The sequence below is a fragment of the Orcinus orca genome, chromosome 7 (assembly GCF_937001465.1).
Source record: "Orcinus orca chromosome 7, mOrcOrc1.1, whole genome shotgun sequence".
In the NCBI taxonomy this organism is placed as follows: domain Eukaryota; kingdom Metazoa; phylum Chordata; class Mammalia; order Artiodactyla; family Delphinidae; genus Orcinus; species Orcinus orca.
The window spans coordinates 107315972-107338395 of NC_064565.1; the positions used below are offsets into that span (position 1 = coordinate 107315972).

A 22424-nucleotide genomic window follows, 5' to 3' on the forward strand; every position below is an offset into this window, starting at 1 on the left:
CAGGACAGCAATAAAGACGCAGACGTAGAGAATGGACTTGAGGACACGGGGAGGGGGAAGGGTAAGCTGGGACGAAGTGAGAGAGTGGCATGGACATATATACACTACCAGATGTAAAATAGATAGCTAGTGGGAAGCAGCTACATAGCACAGGGAAATCAGCTCGGTGCTTTGTGACCACCTAGAAGGGTGGGATAGGGAGGGTGGGAGGGAGACGCAAGAGGGAGGGGATAATGGGGATATGTGTATACGTATAGCTGATGCACTTTGTTATACAGCAGAAACTAATACAACATTGTAAAGCAACTATACTCCAATAAAGATGTTAAAAAAAAGAAAGAAATTATATCCAACCACACACACACACAAAAGATGTTCATTTTTGTGATGTCTGAGACTACCTTTCTCTTACAAAAAAAGGAAAGGTTACCATCTGCCCATTGAGATCTCTGTTTATATAGATATTCACTAACAAATTAAACATGCTTCAGATGCCACAGATGGAATGCTTGGGACACAGGCATGCTCATCACCATAACTTTACTGTGCTTGTCTCCAAAATGAATTTCCTTTTTATTCATTCCCTGCACCACCCTCTGGAGTGTTCTGTGTGCCAGTGAGCATCATCCTAAATGGGACACATCTCAGATCACAAATCCTTCCGTGAAGATGCGCCTGCCTACCTTTCCTTGCCCACAAGGCTAAGCAAGGGACAACCACGATTAAGGGTGATTTTTAAGACCTACATCTTTTGTGCCCCCGCCTCTGCCTTTGGTTGGTTCCAGTTGCTTGGAAGCTTTCAGTTACAAATGGCCTAAGGGAGGAAGTGTTCTGTGAGGCTAGGTAAGTGGTTAGAAACCAAGATACTGGCAGGGACACAAGTACCACCTGGAGCCAGGCAGCTCCCCATGCCCCTTCCATCCCGGGTGGCCACAGTTATCACTGAGCCTCCAGTCTTCCAACTTTAGAAGACCTTGGGCACTTTCTATACTGGATATGCATTCCATCTGTGATGACGGTGATGTAGGGTGACCACAGGAAGAGGACTGAGCTCCCCAAATCTATAAGACAGCGACACAATTTGGGAGGATCTACTATCACCTTGTGGGGCCCCCCTGAACTTAGACGGCTTGAAAAGACAACACTTACTGAAAAGTCGTCACTGGGGAAGAACAGGAGATCTCGAAGGGGGTCATTCTGATAGGTCTTTTCGAGTTCTTCAATGACAGTTTCATAATCCAAAGGCTGGAGAAGCCTGGGCTTTTCTTGCTGTAGACAAAGACAATATTGTATTAACCACTGAGACGGGGAATCTTGCTTTTTCTCAACATCTGGTTGGATTTCATTTCTTAGAATCACCAAAGCTCTGATATCGTGCAACCCTTCTAAGAGAGTCATGGAGACTCCAGGCATTTGGGGCAAAGCCACATAACTATTATTTCCAGATCTGAAATAATATGAGAAGATCTTGAAATACCTGACATGTCACTCAGTAATTTAAGCGCCAAGCCTCCAGTGCACATGGCGTTCAGCCTTGTCACATCCACAGAGTAGATGTTTATGTAAACCTGATCTTTGTTAATGTGGAGAAAGGCCTTCTCCTTACTTGCTATAGTATTATGATGATTATCATCAATTTTCGTGAATTAGATACTTCCTTGTGAGGTCTACTTGGGTCTATTTTAAGCCGTTGGCTCCCTGCTAGCAATCAAAGTAACACAGACTGTCTTCGTCGTCACTGAAACTTGGATCCTGTGTCAGGATTAATTGCTTGGCTCTGAGCCTCTTTGCCAATATAGAGAGAAGTTGGGTAATTCTTTAGTAGGATTGAACAACACAGTTAATATGGAAACAGTGTGCTGAAAATGGAGAAGAGTCTGAAAAAATAGCTAGATAATCTCACCACATTAAACTCCTAAAGCCAAGGGGAAAGACACCTCCCTCAAAGAAGCTGCCCGAGAGATATTTAAAATGCCAGTGGGAGAAAGGTGGTTGTTTCATTCTACAGTTGATATGTTTACGCCAAACTGTATAGAGCTCACAAAGTGAGAAAGATGGAGCCCAAAATGAATAATAAAATATTACTGAAGACTAAGTACACAGTCTAAGTTCCCTTAGCCCTTGGATGAAGCATTCATGCAGCCTAAATAAAAAAGGATCATTGTTTGGATTATTTTTGGGCTCCTGGAAGCTGGATGGGTCAATGTGAAATCTGCATGCTAAAGTGATCTCATAAATGAAAAAAAATATATTTTATTTTTCACGTCAATGACATCAGCAGACACTTTCCCACCAACCCCACCCCTCCGTGCTCTGCAAAGCCCACAGATTTAGCTTCAACTTCTAAAGCCTTCTTTGGAGGATCTCTGCTGGTAAATCTCCAGAAACTGTTACCAACACTTTAATAATTGCTAATGAGCTCCTCAAAGCAGCAGTCAATGTTTTTTTCCAACTATAAAAAACAAAACAAAACAAAATGTAACACGGTGGGCCAACAACATGGATTTCCATGTACTTTCTGCACCGAAACAGAACAAAAACAGACCCATTTTACAAATGCTTGAGTAAACTGAGGATGATGAAAGGTGAATATCCTCTCTGGAAGGGCCCTTCAATGAAGATTGCTGATGTAGCAAATAAAAACACAGGACTTCACGCTTGGAGGAAAGAAGAAATTTAGTTGCCCAACATAATCCGTTTAGTGAAAGCTGTGAGACATTCAATATTTTCAAGTAGAAGATACAGACACACTATGGCATGATGGGTAATTGAAAAAAAAGTCCTTCTTGCATCCTTTCCCTGCCTTTTGATATAATTATTCTATTTTAGACTTCTTTTAGGTTCCAATTCCCTATTTTCCCAGGCAAAAATTAATTCCAAGAAGCACAGATTGATAGCTCAAGAGGCAAATGCAGGCTGCACACGTTTGTTTTGGCTCACTTATCTTAATGATTTTAGTTGGCTTTGAATGTCTTTGAGTAGTGGTATTTCACTCCAGGTCAGCAACAGACCTCAGTAGCCTATCACCTCTTACCCTGCAATGTCACATGTAAAAAACCTTTTTTTTAACTTTTTATTTTATATCGGAGTATAGCTGATTAACAATGTTGTGGTAGTTTCAGGTGTACAGCAAAGTGATCCAGTTATACATATAAATGTATCTATTCTTTTTCAAATTCTTTTCCCATTTAGGTTGTTACATAATACTGAACAGAGTTCCCTGTGCTATACAGTAGGTCCTTGCTGGTTATCCATTTTAAATATAGCAGTGTGTACATGTCAATCCCAAACTCCCTAACTATCCCTTCCCCCCACCCTTCCTCTCCTGGTACCCGTAAGTTCATTCTCTAAGTCTGTGAGCCTGTTTCTGTTTTGTAAATAAGTTCATTTGTATCACAATGTCACATTTCTATTACCAGCTGCCCCAATAAGCCTTCGAGTCTGAAACACCTGGCTTATTCTGGAATCTCTTTTCCCCCCCCTTAATATTGTGTTTGTGTATGGGACGTAGCAAATAAAACAGAATGCACTGTAAAACGGTCAGGAAGCTCTTATCTCCGCCATCGAGCTGGTTGGTAAGCCCCATTTCCTCACTGTTTCTTCAGCTCAAGTGTCTGATGTCCTTCTACCAACAGTTCATGATGTGATTACTAACACTTTCCCTTTTCTCTCCCTTCTTCACACCAACATGCACAGGAGTGTGGGAGTGTGGCTTAGTGTGCGCTGGGATTTATAGGTTTAACTACTGTCAGCAATCCCCCGACCCCTGACCAGCCTCCTCCCATGACTGGTGACTGTTTAATGAGGTGTGCAACCGCCACAAAAACAGGAGTGCCCCTGTGGCCTCTGTCCTTCTGCACAGCCCCTTCCGGTGCCCCTCACCAGATCTCTGAGCTGGGTGGAGGGCTGTCCTGGCAGTCATGCCCATTCCCACTCACCCTTCACAGCACCTGCCCCAGAATCTGGGCCTGGGCCAGAGCGGCAGGGGAAAGAGGAGGCATTAGTAGGAAAAAAAAAAAAAAATAGAAAAAAATATGAACAGACTCAGCTTTGGGATTTCCAAACACAAAATAAATTATATATGAAATTATATCTCTACCACATGCGATGGAAAGACTTTGTTTGCTTTTCCCAAAGAAATAAAATGGAGAAAGCCTCAAAAAAAAAAAAAAAAAAGGCAAATGACATAAGGATGTTTTAGAAGGCCTTCTACAGTCTTGTTCTCACTATCATTTTTTTTTTTTTTTTTTGCGGTACGCAGGCCTCTCACTGTTGTGGCCTCTCCCGTTGCGGAGCACAGGCTCCGGACGCGCAGGCTCAGTGGCCATGGCTCACGGGCCTAGCTGCTCCGCGGCATGTGGGATCTTCCTGGACCAGGGTACGAACCCGCGTCCTCTGCATTGGCAGGCGGATTCCCAACCACTGCGCCACCAGGGAAACCCCTCACTGTCATTTTACTTTTATCTCCCGTTAGTCGAAAACTTGAGCGTTAATAAACAACCGCAGGTCAAGACCTTCAAAGATCTTTCTATTTATTTATTTACTTACTTGTTTATTTATTTTTACTAGGGCCTAAACTCCACCTAAAATGAATCCCACCTAAATTAGTACAATAGGAAAATCAGAGTTCACAAGTCACTGATTATTAATAAAACCACAGGAAATCTAAATCCTAAACTCTCCTGATACACACAATAAATGGCATAGCGTGTAAGCACCTGTTGGAAGGTATATTTTTAGTTATTCACTTCAGGCTATGACATGCCAGCCAATTAACGAAGGAGGTTTCCTAAGCCCTTCCTGTTTAAAATGTTGCACTGAGGTTATCCTGACCTGGGGCTGCAAAGCCTAGCAGATCTGCCTCATATCATTTATTAAGTTTTGACCTCTGGGGGATAAGTAAAATTCTATCTTTCCAGGGAATTTGTTAAATAGTGTGCAACGTTCAAGATATTCAATGTTTCATAATTTGGGGAATATGAGGTTCATAAATAAAAATAATAGTGGTATCTTCCACAGTACCTAGAGCGTAGAATTTGGCAAAGCTTGCCAAGGATGCTTTATGCATCTGTGATGGTGAGAATCCAGGCTATGCAACCAGTAGTCTTCTCTGGAGCAAGACAGCTGTCAGTTCCATGTTTTGGTCAAAGAGACAGATGTATACAAAGATGATGGGATCGGTTAATTTCTCACTACTGCTCCTTACAGAGATTTTGAGTGAAACTGGGAACTGAGAAGCATTGATTTACAGCTTTACAACAGTTGGGTTGTCCCTCCTGAATTTAATGTGCCTCTTTCCTTTGGAAATGCACCAACTGGGATAAGGTATGTGCCAAGATTACCCTGAATTGGATTGGACTTTTATAGTGCTTTTTACTCTTACTCTTTTTCTCTCAAATGAGTAATGAATTTCATTAGCTGTTCTAAAATCACTCCAGGCATGGGAAAAGGCAACCACCAGTGCCCGTCATTATGTGGCAGGGCTGGTGCTGCACTGATGTGGGAATAGGGCTATTCTTTTGATATAGTATTAAGACATTTGTTTGATCTACTCCCCCAGATCCACAGCTCTCTTCCAATTCGACTTCACAGCAGAAGAATGGGCTCCTGTCACAAAAACAAATGCTTTCTTCCCCTCTCCTTATTCCACAACTTCTCATGGAACGCCAACGCAAATCTAAGCCTTGGAATTGGTGAACCTGCCATCTTGGTAACAACCTGAGCTGCCAGGAGCTGTTTACTGGTACGAAACAAGCAGACTGTCCATGCTTTAGCTGAAGACTCTAATTTCAAGAACATGGTGTGCCACCACAAAGGTCTGAATTATTTTCATAATTATAATTCAAAAGCAAATGGATGTAGAAATGACACTGAAGATCTAAGCATTTGAAGTATGTAACACTGAAAAAAGTCAAATGACTAAATGATCAACCTAGACATCTCTCCAGAATCTAAGAAATAACCTAGACCACGCAGCCTCGTTTTAGGGAAGTGTGATTATAGGTTTTCTATGTTGAGATGCAACAGAGAGTGTAACATGCACTCTAGAACCAGAATTCCTGGGCTCCTGGTCCTGGCATTGCCACTTACGGGCTATGGAACTTTGGGCATGTTAGAATCTCTGTGCCTTAGTTTCCCAATCTGTAAAATGGACATTTTAGTAGGAGTTAGATCATAGGACTGAATGAGGTAATATCTGTCATGCTCTTAGAACAAAACTATACCTATAGTACTCATTACATAAGTGTTAAGTAGATAAAGGCTGTGAGTTTTAAATTGTCACTAGTCATGGATTTAAGGCACCTGTATTGTAAATTTAATGTGTACAGAGAGCAAATAATAGGTGCTCAATAAATATCTGTTGAGTAAATAAGTTTATATCCTTTCATCCAGGAATTCCTTTTCTGGGACTCTATTTTAAAGAAATAATCACACATGTAATCCAAGAAGTATACAAGGATATCATTGCAATATTACCTTTGTAACAAGATGGAGAAAATACATTCACTTTAATGCAAGAGGGCTAAGAAAGGCAGGCAGGCTGGTGGAGGCTATATCTAAAAGGTGAAGACACCAGAGTTGTTGTTCACAAAAAGTGATTCATATTTTCCAAGAATCGTATGTAGTGGAGAAAGGCTTAGTGCTCTAATGGGCTTTGGGAAGGATACTGAAAATAGGATAGGAGTTGGAAAAGAATCAGTGAAAAATTGTGTGGTACATGCTGTAATTCTCCTTGTAACTCTTCAAATATTCAGTAAAGCTAGTTAGCTCACAACATTTTGCATGTGATTGGCTTTCGTGGGGAAACGTGAGGAGGTTGGGGTCCATGATCAAGATGGCAAGTATTGCTGCAAAGGGAAAGAAGACAATGAAAGGAGGAAGGAAAGGAAGTCAAATGCATCCTGACAATGGTTCTAGATTCACACATATTATGACATTAGAATTGAGTCCAGAATAGCTAGATCTCTGAGGGGTAATAAAGCCTGAAGGACCAGCAGAGCTAAATATGGGAAACAATAAATTATTAAAGGTAAAGAATGATTAGGAAATTATGGCACATCCATTCTAAGAAACAGTACATGCTCATTAAAACTGAGGTTTTAAAGTTTGCAATGACAAGCAAAATTGCTTATGTATTGTTAAGTAAAAGTGGGAATAAATACTGCACACTGAATAACTGCACAAAATTTTTAAAAATTAAAGAAAAGAATTAGAAATCTGTATCCACATATTATCAATTATATTTAGATGGGACTATGATGTTTAGGATTTTGTCATTTTGAATTTTTGCATTTTCCAAATCTTCTGTAATGAACATATATTTCTTTCATCATGGTGAAAAATGAACTTGGCCTTTCAAAACTCTCATGTCTCTGAAAACACTGGGGAGTTGCTTGGTTTTAAAATTGTTTACCCTTTGAAAACACACCAAAGAGGGAAAGTAGAAAAGCACATGAAATTTCAACCACTAACAACTTGAAGTAATTAAAAAAAGAGAAATAAAACACTGGTGAAAAGAGACCAGGGAAAATAACTACAGATTATGTATGTGATTCTAGAAGCTAATGTCAGCAAGAAAGGGAAGAACAATTAGCAATTTATTAACAAAAGTATTCTGAGCTCTGTAGGGAACCATAAACATTTGGTAAGTTACTTAAGCAGCTCTGTGCATTGGCCACTCTTGCAAAGGATTAAAAGTCAGAATCTCTAGTTCGAAGTCCAGGGTCTTTTACCTCCCAGCTAAGTAACTTGGACAGTCATTTACACTGAGACTTAGAGAGACTGACTCAAAGGAATCAAAGGGCAACTTCCTGCTTACAGCAGTGTTGTCATAAGGATCAAAGAGATGAAGTATGTGAGGGTGTTAAGTGAACCACCAAAAGCGAGGCAAATATAGATTTTTCTTTATTCGAAAACGATTGAAAATTACCACATGTGTTTAACCCCAAATATCTCCCAACACCAAGTCAAACCAACCAACTAATCAAACTGGTGATACTAAATTCTTCATGTACCAGAAACTGTCCTACATGCTTTTATGTTTGTTATCTAAATTTCCTTAAAAAGCAAACAAACAAATAAACCTTGATAATCAGTGATTCTCCTGGAAGCAAAAGAGGTAAAAGCATAAGGAAAAGCACTGAAATTTAGGAAAGGGCAGCATCTCCTCTGTGTCTTCTGAATCAAGTCAGGCCGCTCTATGACCGGCAGGAAGAAGGAAGGCAATCTAATTATGTACATCAGCAAATGAAAGTGACTTTGAAAGTCTGCCTTTTATTTTCCTTGAGAGACCAACCTAGAAAATATTTTCTTGTATTTATATTTTCAGATCAAAAGAAAAGGATTAAATTTAGGATTAGTTTAGTATTAAACTCATTAGCTTTGCCAAGATAAATACCTAGACAACAAAGTTTTATCAAAAGATATTTAGAATTTCTTTCTGTAGCTCTAACCTACACACATGCAAGTCAAGTTTGTGAGCAATAGGGAGTTAATAGGATCGCTAAGGACTAAAATCAGGAAAAGGGTTTGATGGGATGAGAAATGGAGAACAATCTCTATAGCAAACCCTTTGTGTTTGGGGCCACACGTCTGTGCTGTAAATGTTAAGTGTCATTAGGAAGCCAAGCACTGGTTACTCACCGTTAGGGTTACTCTAGTTAGTCTGATCTGAACCACTTGCTTGGTTCTGCTTTTCAAAAAAATCTGATCTTTTCAAGAAAGAGTATTATGCAAAGAGTTTTTTCCCCTACCTTTGAGATGTTTCATATTTTTTCTGTGACATGCAGTGTCTACTGTGATGCTAGTCTAGACTTCCTCTATTTTCCTCAACCACCCCTGTCGCTTTCAGATATCTGAATCTTTATTCTAATTTCAGTATTTATAACAGAATTAAGTTTATATCTGAATGCCTTCATCAGCTGACAATATTATCCATCCAGACTAATGACCCAGAAAAACAAATAAAAATAGGTGTGTACTTCAGGACCAGTACAGAAGGCTCTAGTAGGGCATGACATGCCAATTACTTAAACGTTCTCTTCACATCTTGACCTACAGACAAATAGGGAACAGTGAGGATCCACACGGTCTTTAGACAGACCCTAAAAAAAAAATACCAATCTCGACATCTCCAAACAAATTAGAAACAACACAGATGTTAATTAATTTCAATGTTATCAAGATGACTGATTACATTTCTTAAAGAAAATAAGAGATCTAAATGACACATGGATTCTTTAGATCTTAAGTTCATCCAGGGCCCTTTGGCCTTAGTGCAACTGGAATGGAACCAACTTCCACACTACCTGTGTTTAAAACAAACAAGAAATTTGCAAAGACCCCACACAGCTGGACCCACGGCCACAGCTGTCAGCCTGTGGCCGTGTGACAGATTTAATTCAGGCTTTCATCAAAGGGAGTTCCACTGGACAACTTCTCAACTGTTTGAGCTTCAGAAAGCAAGATGAACTTTTCTTACCAAAAAGGAAATGATTAAGTAAGGAATAAGCCATCTTATGCTGGCCCTTTAACCTTCTCTCTGTCTTCAACCACACAGTTTCATGAGAATGGATAAACACCAGTTAAGTCAAAGTTAAGAGCTGTGCAGCTGGGCAAACTCAGATTAAGCTGAATTTGGAAACAGTTCCCTTGGTAACAAAAACGGACATAGATCTCAGAAGAAATCAGCCCAAAGTAACTCTGTAAATGTCCTAGTCCATTTCAGTGATATAAAGCAGGTTAAACTTGGTAAATTACAAAGTTGTTTGCAAATACGAAGGATGATTAGTCATCATATTCAACACAAACATTATAGTTAGAAAAATCAGGATATTCTATTCTATTAACCCTTAATTTCATTAGGAAAATTAAGGACCCGAAGAGATTTATAGGATGAAATAAGGTATAGTTTCAAGCTGAATTTAAATCTTTTCAGTCTTATTTTCTTTTTTAAGGCAATTTAACAACATATATCTCTTAGGAGCATGTCAAAATTCACTCATTTTTGCTCTGAAAATGAAAACAGAAAAGTGCCTCCTTCTTTGCCTAACACTGGTACTTGTAAAGAAGTAGGAAAGAAGATCTAAATCAAATTAAATTACGTCTTATTTAGTTTTCTAGAAACACCTGAAAGATAATAAATATCATTAAAAATACATTACAACCCAATTACAAGTCCGCCTGACACCAGGGAAATTAACGCCTTTGAGCCAGCTGCCAGGATTTTTAGATTAATTTATATAAAGTCTGTGATGAAAGCTGCCACCAGCTTAAACTCTGATACTATTTTAGTACTTTAACAGGCACACAAATGAGTCAAATGTGAGAGGTATGTATGTGTGTGTGTACATAAAACACATACACGTCACAAATACATGAATGTAAATAGTCCTGTCAACAACATGAATTATATATGTTCAATAAATTTTCCCATAATGATTGGTCAGCTCATTCTTTTATTTCCTTTCTTAACCTTTGGCTACTTGGAACTGAACATGAATAGTGGACATGTGTTGTTTTTTGACCTAAGTAACATCCATCCTGCTTTCTTTTAGTACTAGCATGTTAATTTCCTTCTGAGGGGGTACTTCTTTCTCCTTCCCTGTAAAGAGCAGTGTCGGTGGGTCTGATAATTTAAAAAGTCCTGTTTTTCCGTGATCAAGGGCATGTGACCCCAGCCCATTCAACACTTCCCGCCAGGACTCTGAATCTTGAAGGAGAGATGCCAAAATCCCACATGACCGTCCATTAGTTCCAAACACCAAGACCATCCCTGTTTCCCACTGCCCCGAGCTGTTCTAAGTCCATTCTTGTTCTTTGCCCAGCCTGTCTCTCCATTCTTCCTCTGTTCCCTTCTCTGGATATGTTTGTTTACCAGGGAAGCTTTCTTCTGCTTGCATCTAAAAGAATCTAAAATGATATAATACAAGGAGCAGCGCCTACAATAAGGGACTATTATTTCCTCAACTTACCTTTGTTTGGATTTGAATCATCTTAAAGGAGAACCTCTCCTGTAGCCAATGACTCCTTGAAGTACAGGATGTAGGTTTAGTAAACTCATGTGTTACTAATGAATTCCAACGTCATCCTACTCTATAAAAAATACATCAGGTATCATGCATCCTGAGAATGGGGGACAAATACCTTCTTGGTTTTCCAAGGTGATAAACTCAGTGAAGCCTTCATCTCTAATTTTCCACTAAGCCTAATCCATTCTAATCATCCCTCTCTGATGTCACCAGAGCAACTGGGGCCAAAAAATAAGTTTATGTCCACATTTGCTTTCAGTGCTGATGTTGTCACAAACTATAATTTTGTCTCTATAGGAGGTGCCAGGTTGCATTGGAAGTTGTGTTAGAGATGACCGACCAGGTGTCTCTAAGCCATTGCTGGCCCTGTATCACCTTCCTTCATTCTGTCATTTTCAGCTTAAGAGAAAACATTTGCTATATTTGTTGTATTAAAACCAATTCATGTGTTTTTACTTGTAGAAATAACATAGCCACACCAAACAATGTAATACTAATAGTAACTTTAGACACTACCATTTTTTATCATTTACCCCATATACGCTAATGATAGCTTTTATTTTCCTACTACTATTATCATGATCAAATGGCAAGGCCTATAATAAGTATTTAACACTTTCTCTCATTGAATACTCATATCAAGCCTAGAAGAGGTCATCATTGCTTTATTTTACAAATGCAGAAACTTGGAATCTGAGGACCTGCTCAGCAACTTGATAGAACAACTGATATTTCAATCCAGCTCAGGATAAAGCCTTTGGTCCCCTCCACTACACTCTACCAGCAAAGGTCATAGCTTTGCAGGAATAAGAATCAGAAACGCTTTTTTTTTTTTTCCTATTGGGAAGATTCTACAATAGAGCTGTAGCTTGGGTACTATTCCTGCTCCCTTGGTCAGTTTCCACAATGAGGGCAATTAGAAAGCTGGGGGCTGGTGGGAGGTCACCGGGCACCTCAGGGGAGGAAGTCGTAGGGACAGAGGACTAAGAAACATTTATAAAATGGTACGGAAGATGAAGAAAAGGAGATGAAAAGGTATGTTAAGGAATCATATAAGGGATGTGTGATTTTATGATTTATAATAAGAAATATAAAGTTGGTCTTCATCCTCCTTTATGGCACTGAGCTCCTAAAACACTTGGAATTTCCTAAGAGCATGATGAAGGTGTTTTTTGTTATGTTAATGAATGACTTTTGGACAGGGTGGGGGTGGTTTCCATGAGAACCAACCACGTGATTAGAGAGCTGGCCCTTTCCATCCCACCTCCCTGACCTCTGGGGAGATCAAGTGGGGTTTGAGGTTGAATCAGTGTTTAGGAGCCAATGACTTAATCAACGATGCCTGTGTAATGAAACCTTTATAAAAACCCAAAAGGATGGTGTTTGGAGAGCTTCTGGGTTGGTGAACACCTGGAGACTGGGGGAGACTGGTGCCTTTCCCCATACCTTGCCCTATGCATCTCTTCCATCTGGCTTTTCCTGAGTTATATCCTTTTATAGTAAATCAGTGATCTAGTAAGTAAAATGTTTCTCTGAGTTCTGTGAGCTGCTCTAGCAAATTAAGTCAAACCAGAGAGGGGATCATGGGAACCTGTGATTTATAGCCAGTGGATCAGAAGTACAGATAACAACTTGGACTTGCACCTGGCGTCTGAAGTCAGAGCGGGTGGCTGGAACCTCCAATCTATAGCCCGTTGGTCAGAAGCACAGGTGATAACCTAGACTTGTGGTTGGCATCTGACATGGGATCAGGGGTAGCCTCGTAGGACTGAGCTTAACCTGTGAGATCTGACATGACCTCCAGGTAGGCGGTGTTAGAACCGATTTAAATTTAGGACACCCAGCTGGTACCACACAGAATTTCTTGGTGTGGGGAAAAACCTCCACACATTTGGTGACCAGAGGCGTCAGAAATGAAGTGTTTTGTATGAGGAGTAAAGGAGACACATAAGAAAGAGAAGACAGGTGGAAAACTGAAGTTTTCCAACTGAGAATGCTAGATAACGTTTGTGTCAAAAACCACAGCGGAACCTGCCACCAATTGAGGGACTGTCTGCATTAAGAAAGTTTTGTACTGCTGTCATCTGGGAAATAAAAGATGGGGGGATCATGGTGTTATTTCCTGTCCACTGTGCCCCCTCCCCACCCCCCTCTGACAAATGGTCCACCTCCTGCTCAGATAGTTGTAAAGAACATTGTCATGGAGCTAAGCTCTGCCCAGTTTGGCTTGGCAGTTCTCCTCCACCTTGTCTCTCTCTGGATTTAACTCTGCTTCCTCTCCTAGCACTCAGTCTCGAGGAAAGTAAGGTCATTCTTGGTTCAATTGCAGGTACTAATCCGAAGTCCACTTTGAAAGCGTCTTCTCTGCAGCTACGCAGCATCTGAGCTAGCTCTTCCCTATTGCTTCAGCCACAGGCAGACTCCTCAGATCCAGTTTCAACTTACACTTCTCCATTTCTGTGGTCTGGACTGAATTCAGATCCCCTGTTTACTCCTGTTTCTTTGCTTCCTTCCACCTGTCCATTTATAGCATTCATCCCTGCTTTACGTTGTATTCCAACCCTGATTCCATCTCATTTCATCGTTTCCTGGAACCATCATCCTGGTTCCTGGGACCCCATCCTGTGCTTCCTTTCAGCTAACTGGTTCATTGTAAAGTAACCTAAATAGGTAACTGTGAATGTTTGTATAAAACAGTCTCAGTAAGTAAGGAAGCACAGATGACCAGGGAGAAGCTGTCCACATTAACATGGAAGAGTAAAGATAAAAAAACAGACTTGAAAGACAACAGCACAAGACATTTAATAAAATGACATACGTAGGAGATATAAATATTTCAGATTACATCCTCCATCTATAGTTTTCTACAATTTTCTATTTTCTATTAAAGTGCTAACAGTCTATGACTAAAGAGGAGGAGTGATTTTCATTTGTAGACAAAGTCTTCTAAACACTTTGAAATCCTGCAGGTTAATTATCCACAAGCCAGTAACAACTTAAAAATAACAACTCACATTTACTTAAATAAATTTTGCATTTTTTTCTGATAGTACAGATGACTGATATCATAACTCAATTCAATAGTATATTTAATCTTTCTAAATGAGGATATGCAACTTAGGGAGGAAACTGTCTTTTTATTAACCTCCGCCCTATGCGCCAGAGATCATACTGAACGATTGGATAAAAAAATAAAAATAAAAATAGAAAGACAGTTAAAGAGAAAACCTTCAACTACAGAACACCATACACACTTCAAAAATTAAGGGAAGTAGTTCTACTTGATGATCTAGCAAGTAAGTTCCTCAAACTTTTCTTATAATGCAGTTGCACTGTCTCGTATGTTGTCTGTGATAAGTGGATTAAAACATGGAAAGGGATTTCTTAGACAAGACACTTGAAAACTGGATCAATAAGGGAAGCTTCCAAAACAATAAAAAATTCCAACAGAGTTAAATAAACAGCATTTGAAGAAAACCAAATAAACAGAATTGTCAGTCTGGGTCATGAGAGTATAAAGTTTGGGTTGTATACCACTTAGGAAGTCACAGACTTCCGGTTAAGTATTCTAGACTACTCTGATACTAAACCATTTCTAAATTTGTCTTAGAGCAAGAAATGGTTCGTTGAATTCAAAATCCACACAATCATTATAAAAACACAATCTGTGATCATTATTTCCAGCGATCATTATTTCTTCTTTCACCACAATATATAAGTATATCCAAAAATTCAAAAGAAATCGTTGTTTTATTTTGTGACCTAACTGTAAGCCTTATCTTCATTTGTTGGGCATTTTGACACTTGCATTGCTTCTTCCTTATCACCTATCCAGGCATCTCAGAAGCAGTTCTAGAGATGTTGGTTTAGCTTTTAAAAAGCTTAGATGAATGCGCTGTGGAAAGTCCAATCTGGTTCTGAATGGGCTTCAGCTAAGCTGGGCTTTGGTGGGAGCCAGGGTGGGAAATGGCATTTCTAAGGCAAACCTCACTGACACACAGAGTGATCTGGGACCCCCGAGAGCACTCAGCTTGATGCAATTCAGAATTTTGTCTACTGAGTGGCTCTGTCATTGAAAAATGGTCCCGGGAGGAAGGAGTCACCTATAGCCCAGTGGCTTCAATGCTGCAGTCACTGAAAAGACAATCTCACTCCACAATTATACCCCACTTCCTCTGCCCTTGGAAATGGAGACATTTTACTTGGTTTTATTAATACTCCATAACACTTGCAACTCGTAACTTTTTACAACGTTCAAATCATGTTCAGAACCCACATGATCGAAATGAATTCCAGTAAACAATCTTAAGACAGGGCAGGTATTGTTAGGAACATTTTACGGAAGGGGCAGCTGAGGCTCAGAGCGATTTAAGTAACCTGCCCAAGGTCACATGGATCGTGGGCGAGACAGTCAGAATTACCCCCTAGCCCTCTAATTACATGTTTCACTTTCTTGGAGTCTCTTTTTTTTTTCTAAAATGAAAGCCCGGGATAATACCTAAGGATGGATTGAGCAATCCCCTACTCAACAGAAGAGACAACCTGTGAAAGAAGATATGCCTATCTTAGGAGGACCAAAGGCAGGCAACGGCAGCAGGGAGTCCCAGTGCCTTCTACAGAAGAAAGCGAATCGCTGTATGAATGATCTTAATTAAACGTGAATGCACAGCTACTGAATGCTGTGGGAAAACACTCCATCCTTACTGGCTGCTTTCCCCATAGTTCTCAGTAGCAATACCTTCAAATGCAATTAAGATAATTCATGGAGTGATTAGCTTCATTATACGGAGACACACCAGGGACTGTCCTAATGCCAAATCCTGTGTGTGGGCTCTGTAAGATAGACTCATTCTTCTGTGTGTTATCTCTTTTAGTGGACACAAAAAGAAGCAAACCTATGGTGACATAACCCTTGGAACTTCTAAATTCCACTGAGAGAAAGGCAGCTAGGAAATTAACATTTTGGGGACTGGTCTGAAGGTTAACATATCTCAAACCAAACAAGTTTTCAAACACTTATCCTCTAACAGGCTGATGGTAAACAACCTATGAGGCTTTTATGGGGCTGGTAGAGAAGTCACAACTGAGCATCCTGTGGGGCCAGTGGGGACCAAGAGGTTAGGTTCTGAGCTCTGCATATTCCCATTATGAAACACTGAGTGGAAAGACCCGGGCACATCCCAAGGTCAAGGGGGTCGATTACCCATGTTTCCCAGTGGGAGACACGTACTACTAAGATCCTGTGGTAGAAATAGCAAGGCATCAATCCTATGAACCAGACCTCCAGTAAATTCTACTCCCATTAAATTACCACCAGATAGACTGTAGGTATAAAGACAACCACTATTACTTGAGACGGAGTATTCCGTGCCTGATTCTGGCCTATCAAAGACTGAGTGACTCTTCATTAATTTGATTATTCATATTTATTCAATGACTATTCATAAACAATCACTATATTATCAAATGTATATATTTTTTAAAGCTGTTCTGTTTCTAGATTAAAGGTGTTTATATAAACAAAAAGATTATGTACCTCTAGAGCAGTAGCTCTCCACCTGGAATATCACCCTCCCTGCCCAAGGTGACATTTGGCAATGTTTGGAGACATTTTTGCTTGTCAAAATGGGGCAGAGCTTTCCACCAGCATCTAGTGGTTAAGGCCCAGGATGTCACTAAATATTGTACAATGCACAGGACATCCCCAAACAACAAAGAACTCTCCAACCCAAAATGACAGTATGCTGAGCTGAAGAACCCCTGCCTTGAAGAAAAGCAAGCAACACTTGAACCACCTGGTAAAATAAACATTCCTGTAAAAAGAGCTACCCAATCATGTTGTTGTAGCCATTTATCATATAAAGTGGGCCACATTACATGTGAGGCACTGAAGCTCTAGCCATCCACCCTGATACTCAGCTACCCATAGTTCTTACAGATAGAAATCTGGAATTCTGTAATAAGTACACGTTTCCAGATTTCTCATTTTAAGAATGCTAAAGCAGAAACATTTTTTAACAATAGACAAAACCAAATCTTTCTACCTTTAAAACTTACCAATTTTTCCTCTCTTCCTTGGCTCATTGAATTAAATACTTATTTACATTTCCCGTCCTATTTTGGGTTGCTCTTTCTAAGAACTTTAAAACAAATCATGAGTGGTACATGATAAAAATAGAGCAGTAATACTTTTTTAAAAACACAACTGTAGGGACTTCCCTGGTGGCCCAGGGGTTAAGAATCTGCCTGCCAATGCAGGGGACACAGGTTCGAGCCCTAGTCCACGAAGATCCCACATGCCGCGGAGCAACTAAGCCCATGTGCCACAACTACTGAAGCCCAGGCGCCTAGAGCCCGTGCTCCGCAACAAGAGAAGCCACTGCAGTGAGAAGCCCGTGCACCACAACGAAGATGCAACACAGCCAAAAATAAATAAATAAAATAAATCAAAAAAACAAACAACACACAACTGTATACAAGTCATCAATTGGGTCTTAATTGAGGCAATGGTAGGCTTTTCTTTAAAACAGAGAATATTCTAGTAGCATTTTAACCATTTAAATCCTGTATCAACATGTTTTAAAATAATGATGGAAGTAATTCCAATATTCCAAATAAGTCAGTAATGTTTTAGCTACTTCCAACCTCTTCCAATATGTTTTAAACTAATGATGGAAGTAATTAAAAAATAATGATGGAAGTAAAAAAGGATATTTATGAACTGGGTTGAACATTCTGTTCCAAGACTTTGCCCATAGCCTAGGCTAGCCTACCACGCCAGAGCTAATCTTTTTTTTTAAAGTATTAAGAAAAGATGGGACGCAAACAACATTCAGATACCTACGGAACTAAATCTGTGGATTTCTTCTTGATTATTTCTCCTCATTGTTCGTCTCTTCTTCCAAAATTCACTGGGATCCCGTTTAAAAACCTTTCCTCGGAAGCTCATTGTATTGTTATTTGAGTGGCAAGATATTTAAAAATATCAATTTCTTTAAGCCTCTTGCTTCTGAAGCGTCACCAGGCCGAACAAATTTTTCTTCTCCGGTAAAAAGGGAAATGCTCATGCTACATTAACATAACTGAATAGAAAGGAAAAGAAAACCGACAAGTTACTGCTTCCTGTGAGTGAGTAACTACCAGCTGTTCAGAAGCGCTTTTGTGCATTTATTCTCCCTAATCACCTGCTTTTTTTTTTTTTTTTTTTTTTTTTTTTTTCACAGTCTTCCTAGGTGACACAAGTTGGCCACAACTCTGCCTTCTGCTTGGCTTTTATTTATTTATTTTTTTTAATATTCATTTATTTTTAATGACTTATTAGAACAAATACCTATAGATATCATTATATATATGATATATAAATTAATTATACAATATATCATGTATTAATTATTAAAACATACTCTGGTAAATATTATATATTCAATATGAAACAGGAGGAAAGGGGGCAGGGCACAACCTTTAAAAGAATTACATAGCCCGAGGACACAACATAAACTGATTAGAACAAAATAGGTCCAAGATGGCGGACGAGTCTACTTCCACTAGACCTTGAGCCTCAGTATACACTCATTGTAACACATCAGTTTACACTCATTGTAACACATCAGTTCCAAGGATGACCATAAAGGTCAAAAAGTGGGCGGTGGCTCAATTCCTAGAAATCCCCACCCCTTCCCCAAAATAGCTGGAATACTCCTCCCACTCATCAGCGTATGAAATTACTCACCCCTATAAAACTAACAACCCCATACCCTGGTGCTGCCCTCGCCTTCTTTTTTTTTTTTTTTATTTTTTTTTATTTTTTTTTATAGGTATACCTGGATTTAATTCTCACTTCTACCGCTTGGTAGCTGGATAGCCTTAGGCAAGTTTCATACCTCCCTGAAATTCACTTAATTCAGTCTGTAAAATGGCATAATAACTTATTATAGCATCCTTTTAGGAATTTTAAATCAGTTCTTGAAATAAAAGTACACAATATATAGACAAGTATGGATTCCTCAATAGATGTTTGACCTTTCATTTCTCCAGTATCCCACCCGCATCAAATAAAGAAAAATACTTTTTAAAATTTACGAATATTTCATTGTTGTAAAGTTAAAGCCATAAAAATAATCAAATGGCCTACTATCATACCGTTAGAAGAAAAAAAAAAAAGGTGTTCATGAGAGTTCCATATTAGAATACAAGTTTTCCTTAGGCACCTGTTTATGTATGCTATTCTGCTCTTTACAATAAATAATTAAATTTAAAAGACTTAATTCCTCACTTTTAAGATCTTATTAGTTTACAAATTACATATTGACCTATGCTAAATTTTATACCGACCCATGCTAATGAATTCAGTACAGAAAACAAAAAACACTGCACTCAAGCAAACTACATATATATATATATATATATATATATATATATATATATATATATAACTTATATGAGAATTGCTACTCCAGCTTTCTTTTGGTTTCCATTTGCATGAAATACCTTTTTCCATCCCCTTACTTTCAGTCTGTATGTGTCTCTAGGTCTGAAGTGGGTCTCTTGTAGACAGCAAATATATGGGTCTTGTTTTTGTATCCATTCAGCCAATCTGTGTCTTTTGGTGGGAGCATTTAGTCCATTTACATTTAAGGTAATTTTCGATATGTGTGTTCCGATTCCCATTTTCTTAATTGTTTGGGGTTTGTTATTGTAGGTCTTTTCCTTCTTTTGTGTTTCTTGCCTAGAGAAGTTCCTTTAGCAGTTGTTGTAGAGCTGGTTTGGTGGTGCTGAACTCTCTCAGCTTTTGCTTGTCTGTAAAGGTTTTAATTTCTCCATCAAATCTGAATGAGATCCTTGCTGGGTAGAGTAATCTTGGTTGCAGGTTTTTCTCCTTCAACACTTTCAATATGTCCTGCCACTCCCTTCTGGCTTGCAGAGTTTCTGCTGAAAGATCAGCTGTTAACCTTATGGGGATTCCCTTGTGTGTTATTTGTTGTTTTTCCCTTGCTGCTTTTAATATGTTTTCTTTGTATTTAATTTTTGACAGTTTGATTAATATGTGTCTTGGCGTATTTCTCCTTGGATTTATCCTGTATGGGACTCTCTGTGCTTCCTGGACTTGATTAACTATTTCCTTTCCCATATTAGGGAAGTTTTCAACTATAATCTCTTCAAATATTTTCTCAGTCCCTTTCTTTTTCTCTTCTTCTTCTGGAACCCCTATAATTCGAATGTTGGTGCGTTTAATGTTGTCCCAGAGGTCTCTGACACTGTCCTCAGTTCTTTTCATTCTTTTTTCTTTATTCTGCTCTGCAGTAGTTATTTCCACTATTTTATCTTCCAGGTCACTTATCCATTCTTCTGCCTCAGTTATTCTGCTATTGATCCCATCTAGAGTACTTTTAATTTCATTTATTGTGTTGTTCATCGTTGCTTGTTTCATCTTTAGTTCTTCTAGGTCCTTGTTAACTGATTCTTGCATTTTGTCCATTCTATTGTCCATTCTATCTCCAAGATTTCGGATCAACCTTACTATCATTATTCTGAATTCTTTTTCCGGTAGACTGCCTATTTCCTCTTCATTTGTTAGGTCTGGTGGGTTTTTATCTTGCTCCTTCATCTGCTGTGTGTTTTTCTGTCTTTTCATTTTGCTTATCTTACTGTGTTTGTGGTCTCCTTTTTTGCAGGCTGAAGGTTCGTAGTTCCTGTTGTTTTTTGTGTCTGTCCCCAGTGGCTAAGGTTGGTTCAGTGGGTTGTGTCGGCTTCCTGGTGGAGGGTACTAGTGCCTGTGTTCTGGTGGATGAGGCTGGATCTTGTCTTTCTGGTGGGCAGATCCACGTCTGGTGGTGTGTTTTGGGGTGTCTGTAGACTTATTATGATTTTGGGCAGCCTCTCTGCTAATGGGTGGGGTTGTGTTCCTGTCTTGCTAGTTGTTTGGCATAGGATGTCCAGCACTGTAGCTTGCTGGTCGTTGAGTGAAGCTGGGTGCTGGCGTTGAGATGGAGATCTCTTGGAGATTTTTGCTGTTTGATATTATGTGCAGCTGGGAGGCCTCTTGTGGACCAGTGTCCTGAAGTTGGCTCTCCCACCTCAGAGGCACAGCACTGACTCCTGGCTGCAGCACCAAGAACCTTTCATCCACAGGGCTCCTTAATTTGGGATGATTCGTTGACTATTCAGGTATTCCACAGATGCAGGGTATATCAAGTTGATTGTGGAGCTTTAATCCGCTGCTTCTGAGGCTGCTGGGAGAGATTTCCCTTTCTCTTCTTTGTTCTCACAGCTCCCAGGGGCTCAGCTTTGGATTTGGCCCCGCCTGTGCGTGTAGGTCGCCGGAGGGCGTCTGTTCTTTGCTCAGACAGGACGGGGTTAAAGGAGCCGCTGATTCGGAGGCTCTGGCTCACTCAGGCCGGGGGGTAGGGAGGGTCACGGAGTGTGGGGCGGGCCTGCAGCGGCAGAGGCCGGCGTGACGTTGCAGCCTGAGGCGCGCCGTGCGATCTCCCGGGCGAGTTGTCCCTGGATCCCGGGACCCTGGCAGTGGCGGGCTGCACAGGCTCCCCGGAAGGGCGTGTGGCTAGTGACCTGTGTTCGCACACAGGCCTCCTGGTGGCGGCAGCAGCGGCCTTAGCATCTCATGTCTGTCTCTGGGCTCCGCACTCTTAGCCGCGGCTCGCGCCCGTCCCTGGAGCTCTCTCAAGCAGCGTTCTTAATCCCCTCTCCTCGTGCACCAGGAAACAAAGAGGGACGTAAAAGTCTCTTGCCTCTTCGGCAGGTCCAGACTTTTCCCCGGACTCTCTCCCGGCTAGCCGCGGTGCACTAACGCCCTGCAGGCTGTATTCACGCCGCCAACCTCAGTCCTCTCCCGGCGCTCCGACAAAAGCCGGAGCCTCAGCTCCCAGTCCCGCCCGCCCCGGCGGGCGAGCAGAAAAGCCTCTCGGCTGGTGAGTTCCGGTCGGCCCGATCCTCTGCGCTGGAATCTGTCCGCTTTGCCCTCCGCACCCCTGTTGCTGTGCTCTCCTCCGCGGCTCCCAAGCTCCCCCACTCCGCCTCCCGAAGTCTCCACCCGCGAAGGGGCTTCCTAGTGTGTGGACACTTTTCCTCCTTCACAGCGCTCTCCCGCTGGTGCAGGACCCGTCCCTATCCTTTTGTCTCTGTTTAGTTTTTTCTTTTGCCCTAACCAGGTACGTGGGGGGTTCCTTGCCTTTTGGGAGGTCTGAGGTCTTCTCTCACCTGCTTTAAAGCAGGATGAAAAACACAAAATGACTTTGGATGTTTAAGAGAATTGCTCACAGCTAAATAAACCATAGGATGTAAACTCACCCTTGGAACCAAGTCAAGACTGAATCAAAGAGCTAATTTACGGTAGGCTGCCATGTCTGTCAGTGTAACAGCCATCCAAACTTTATCACT

General features: G+C 40.5%; 1 protein-coding gene across 13 annotated transcripts in view; it reads right to left on the bottom strand.

The window, feature by feature from the left end:
- Positions 1–22424, bottom strand: part of DOCK10 (dedicator of cytokinesis 10) — a 281482-nt gene that overhangs the window by 150382 nt on the left and 108676 nt on the right. For 11 of the 13 annotated variants that reach the window (XM_004262638.3, XM_033426521.2, XM_004262637.3 and 8 more), the window contains exon 2: positions 1150–1269. In XM_004262638.3, coding sequence (XP_004262686.1) covers positions 1150–1269 — 120 coding nt within the window. Of the gene's footprint in view, positions 1–1149; positions 1270–17874; positions 18095–22424 lie in introns of those variants that run through there. The other 2 variants (XM_004262639.4, XM_033426541.2) reach the window with 1 other exon arrangement.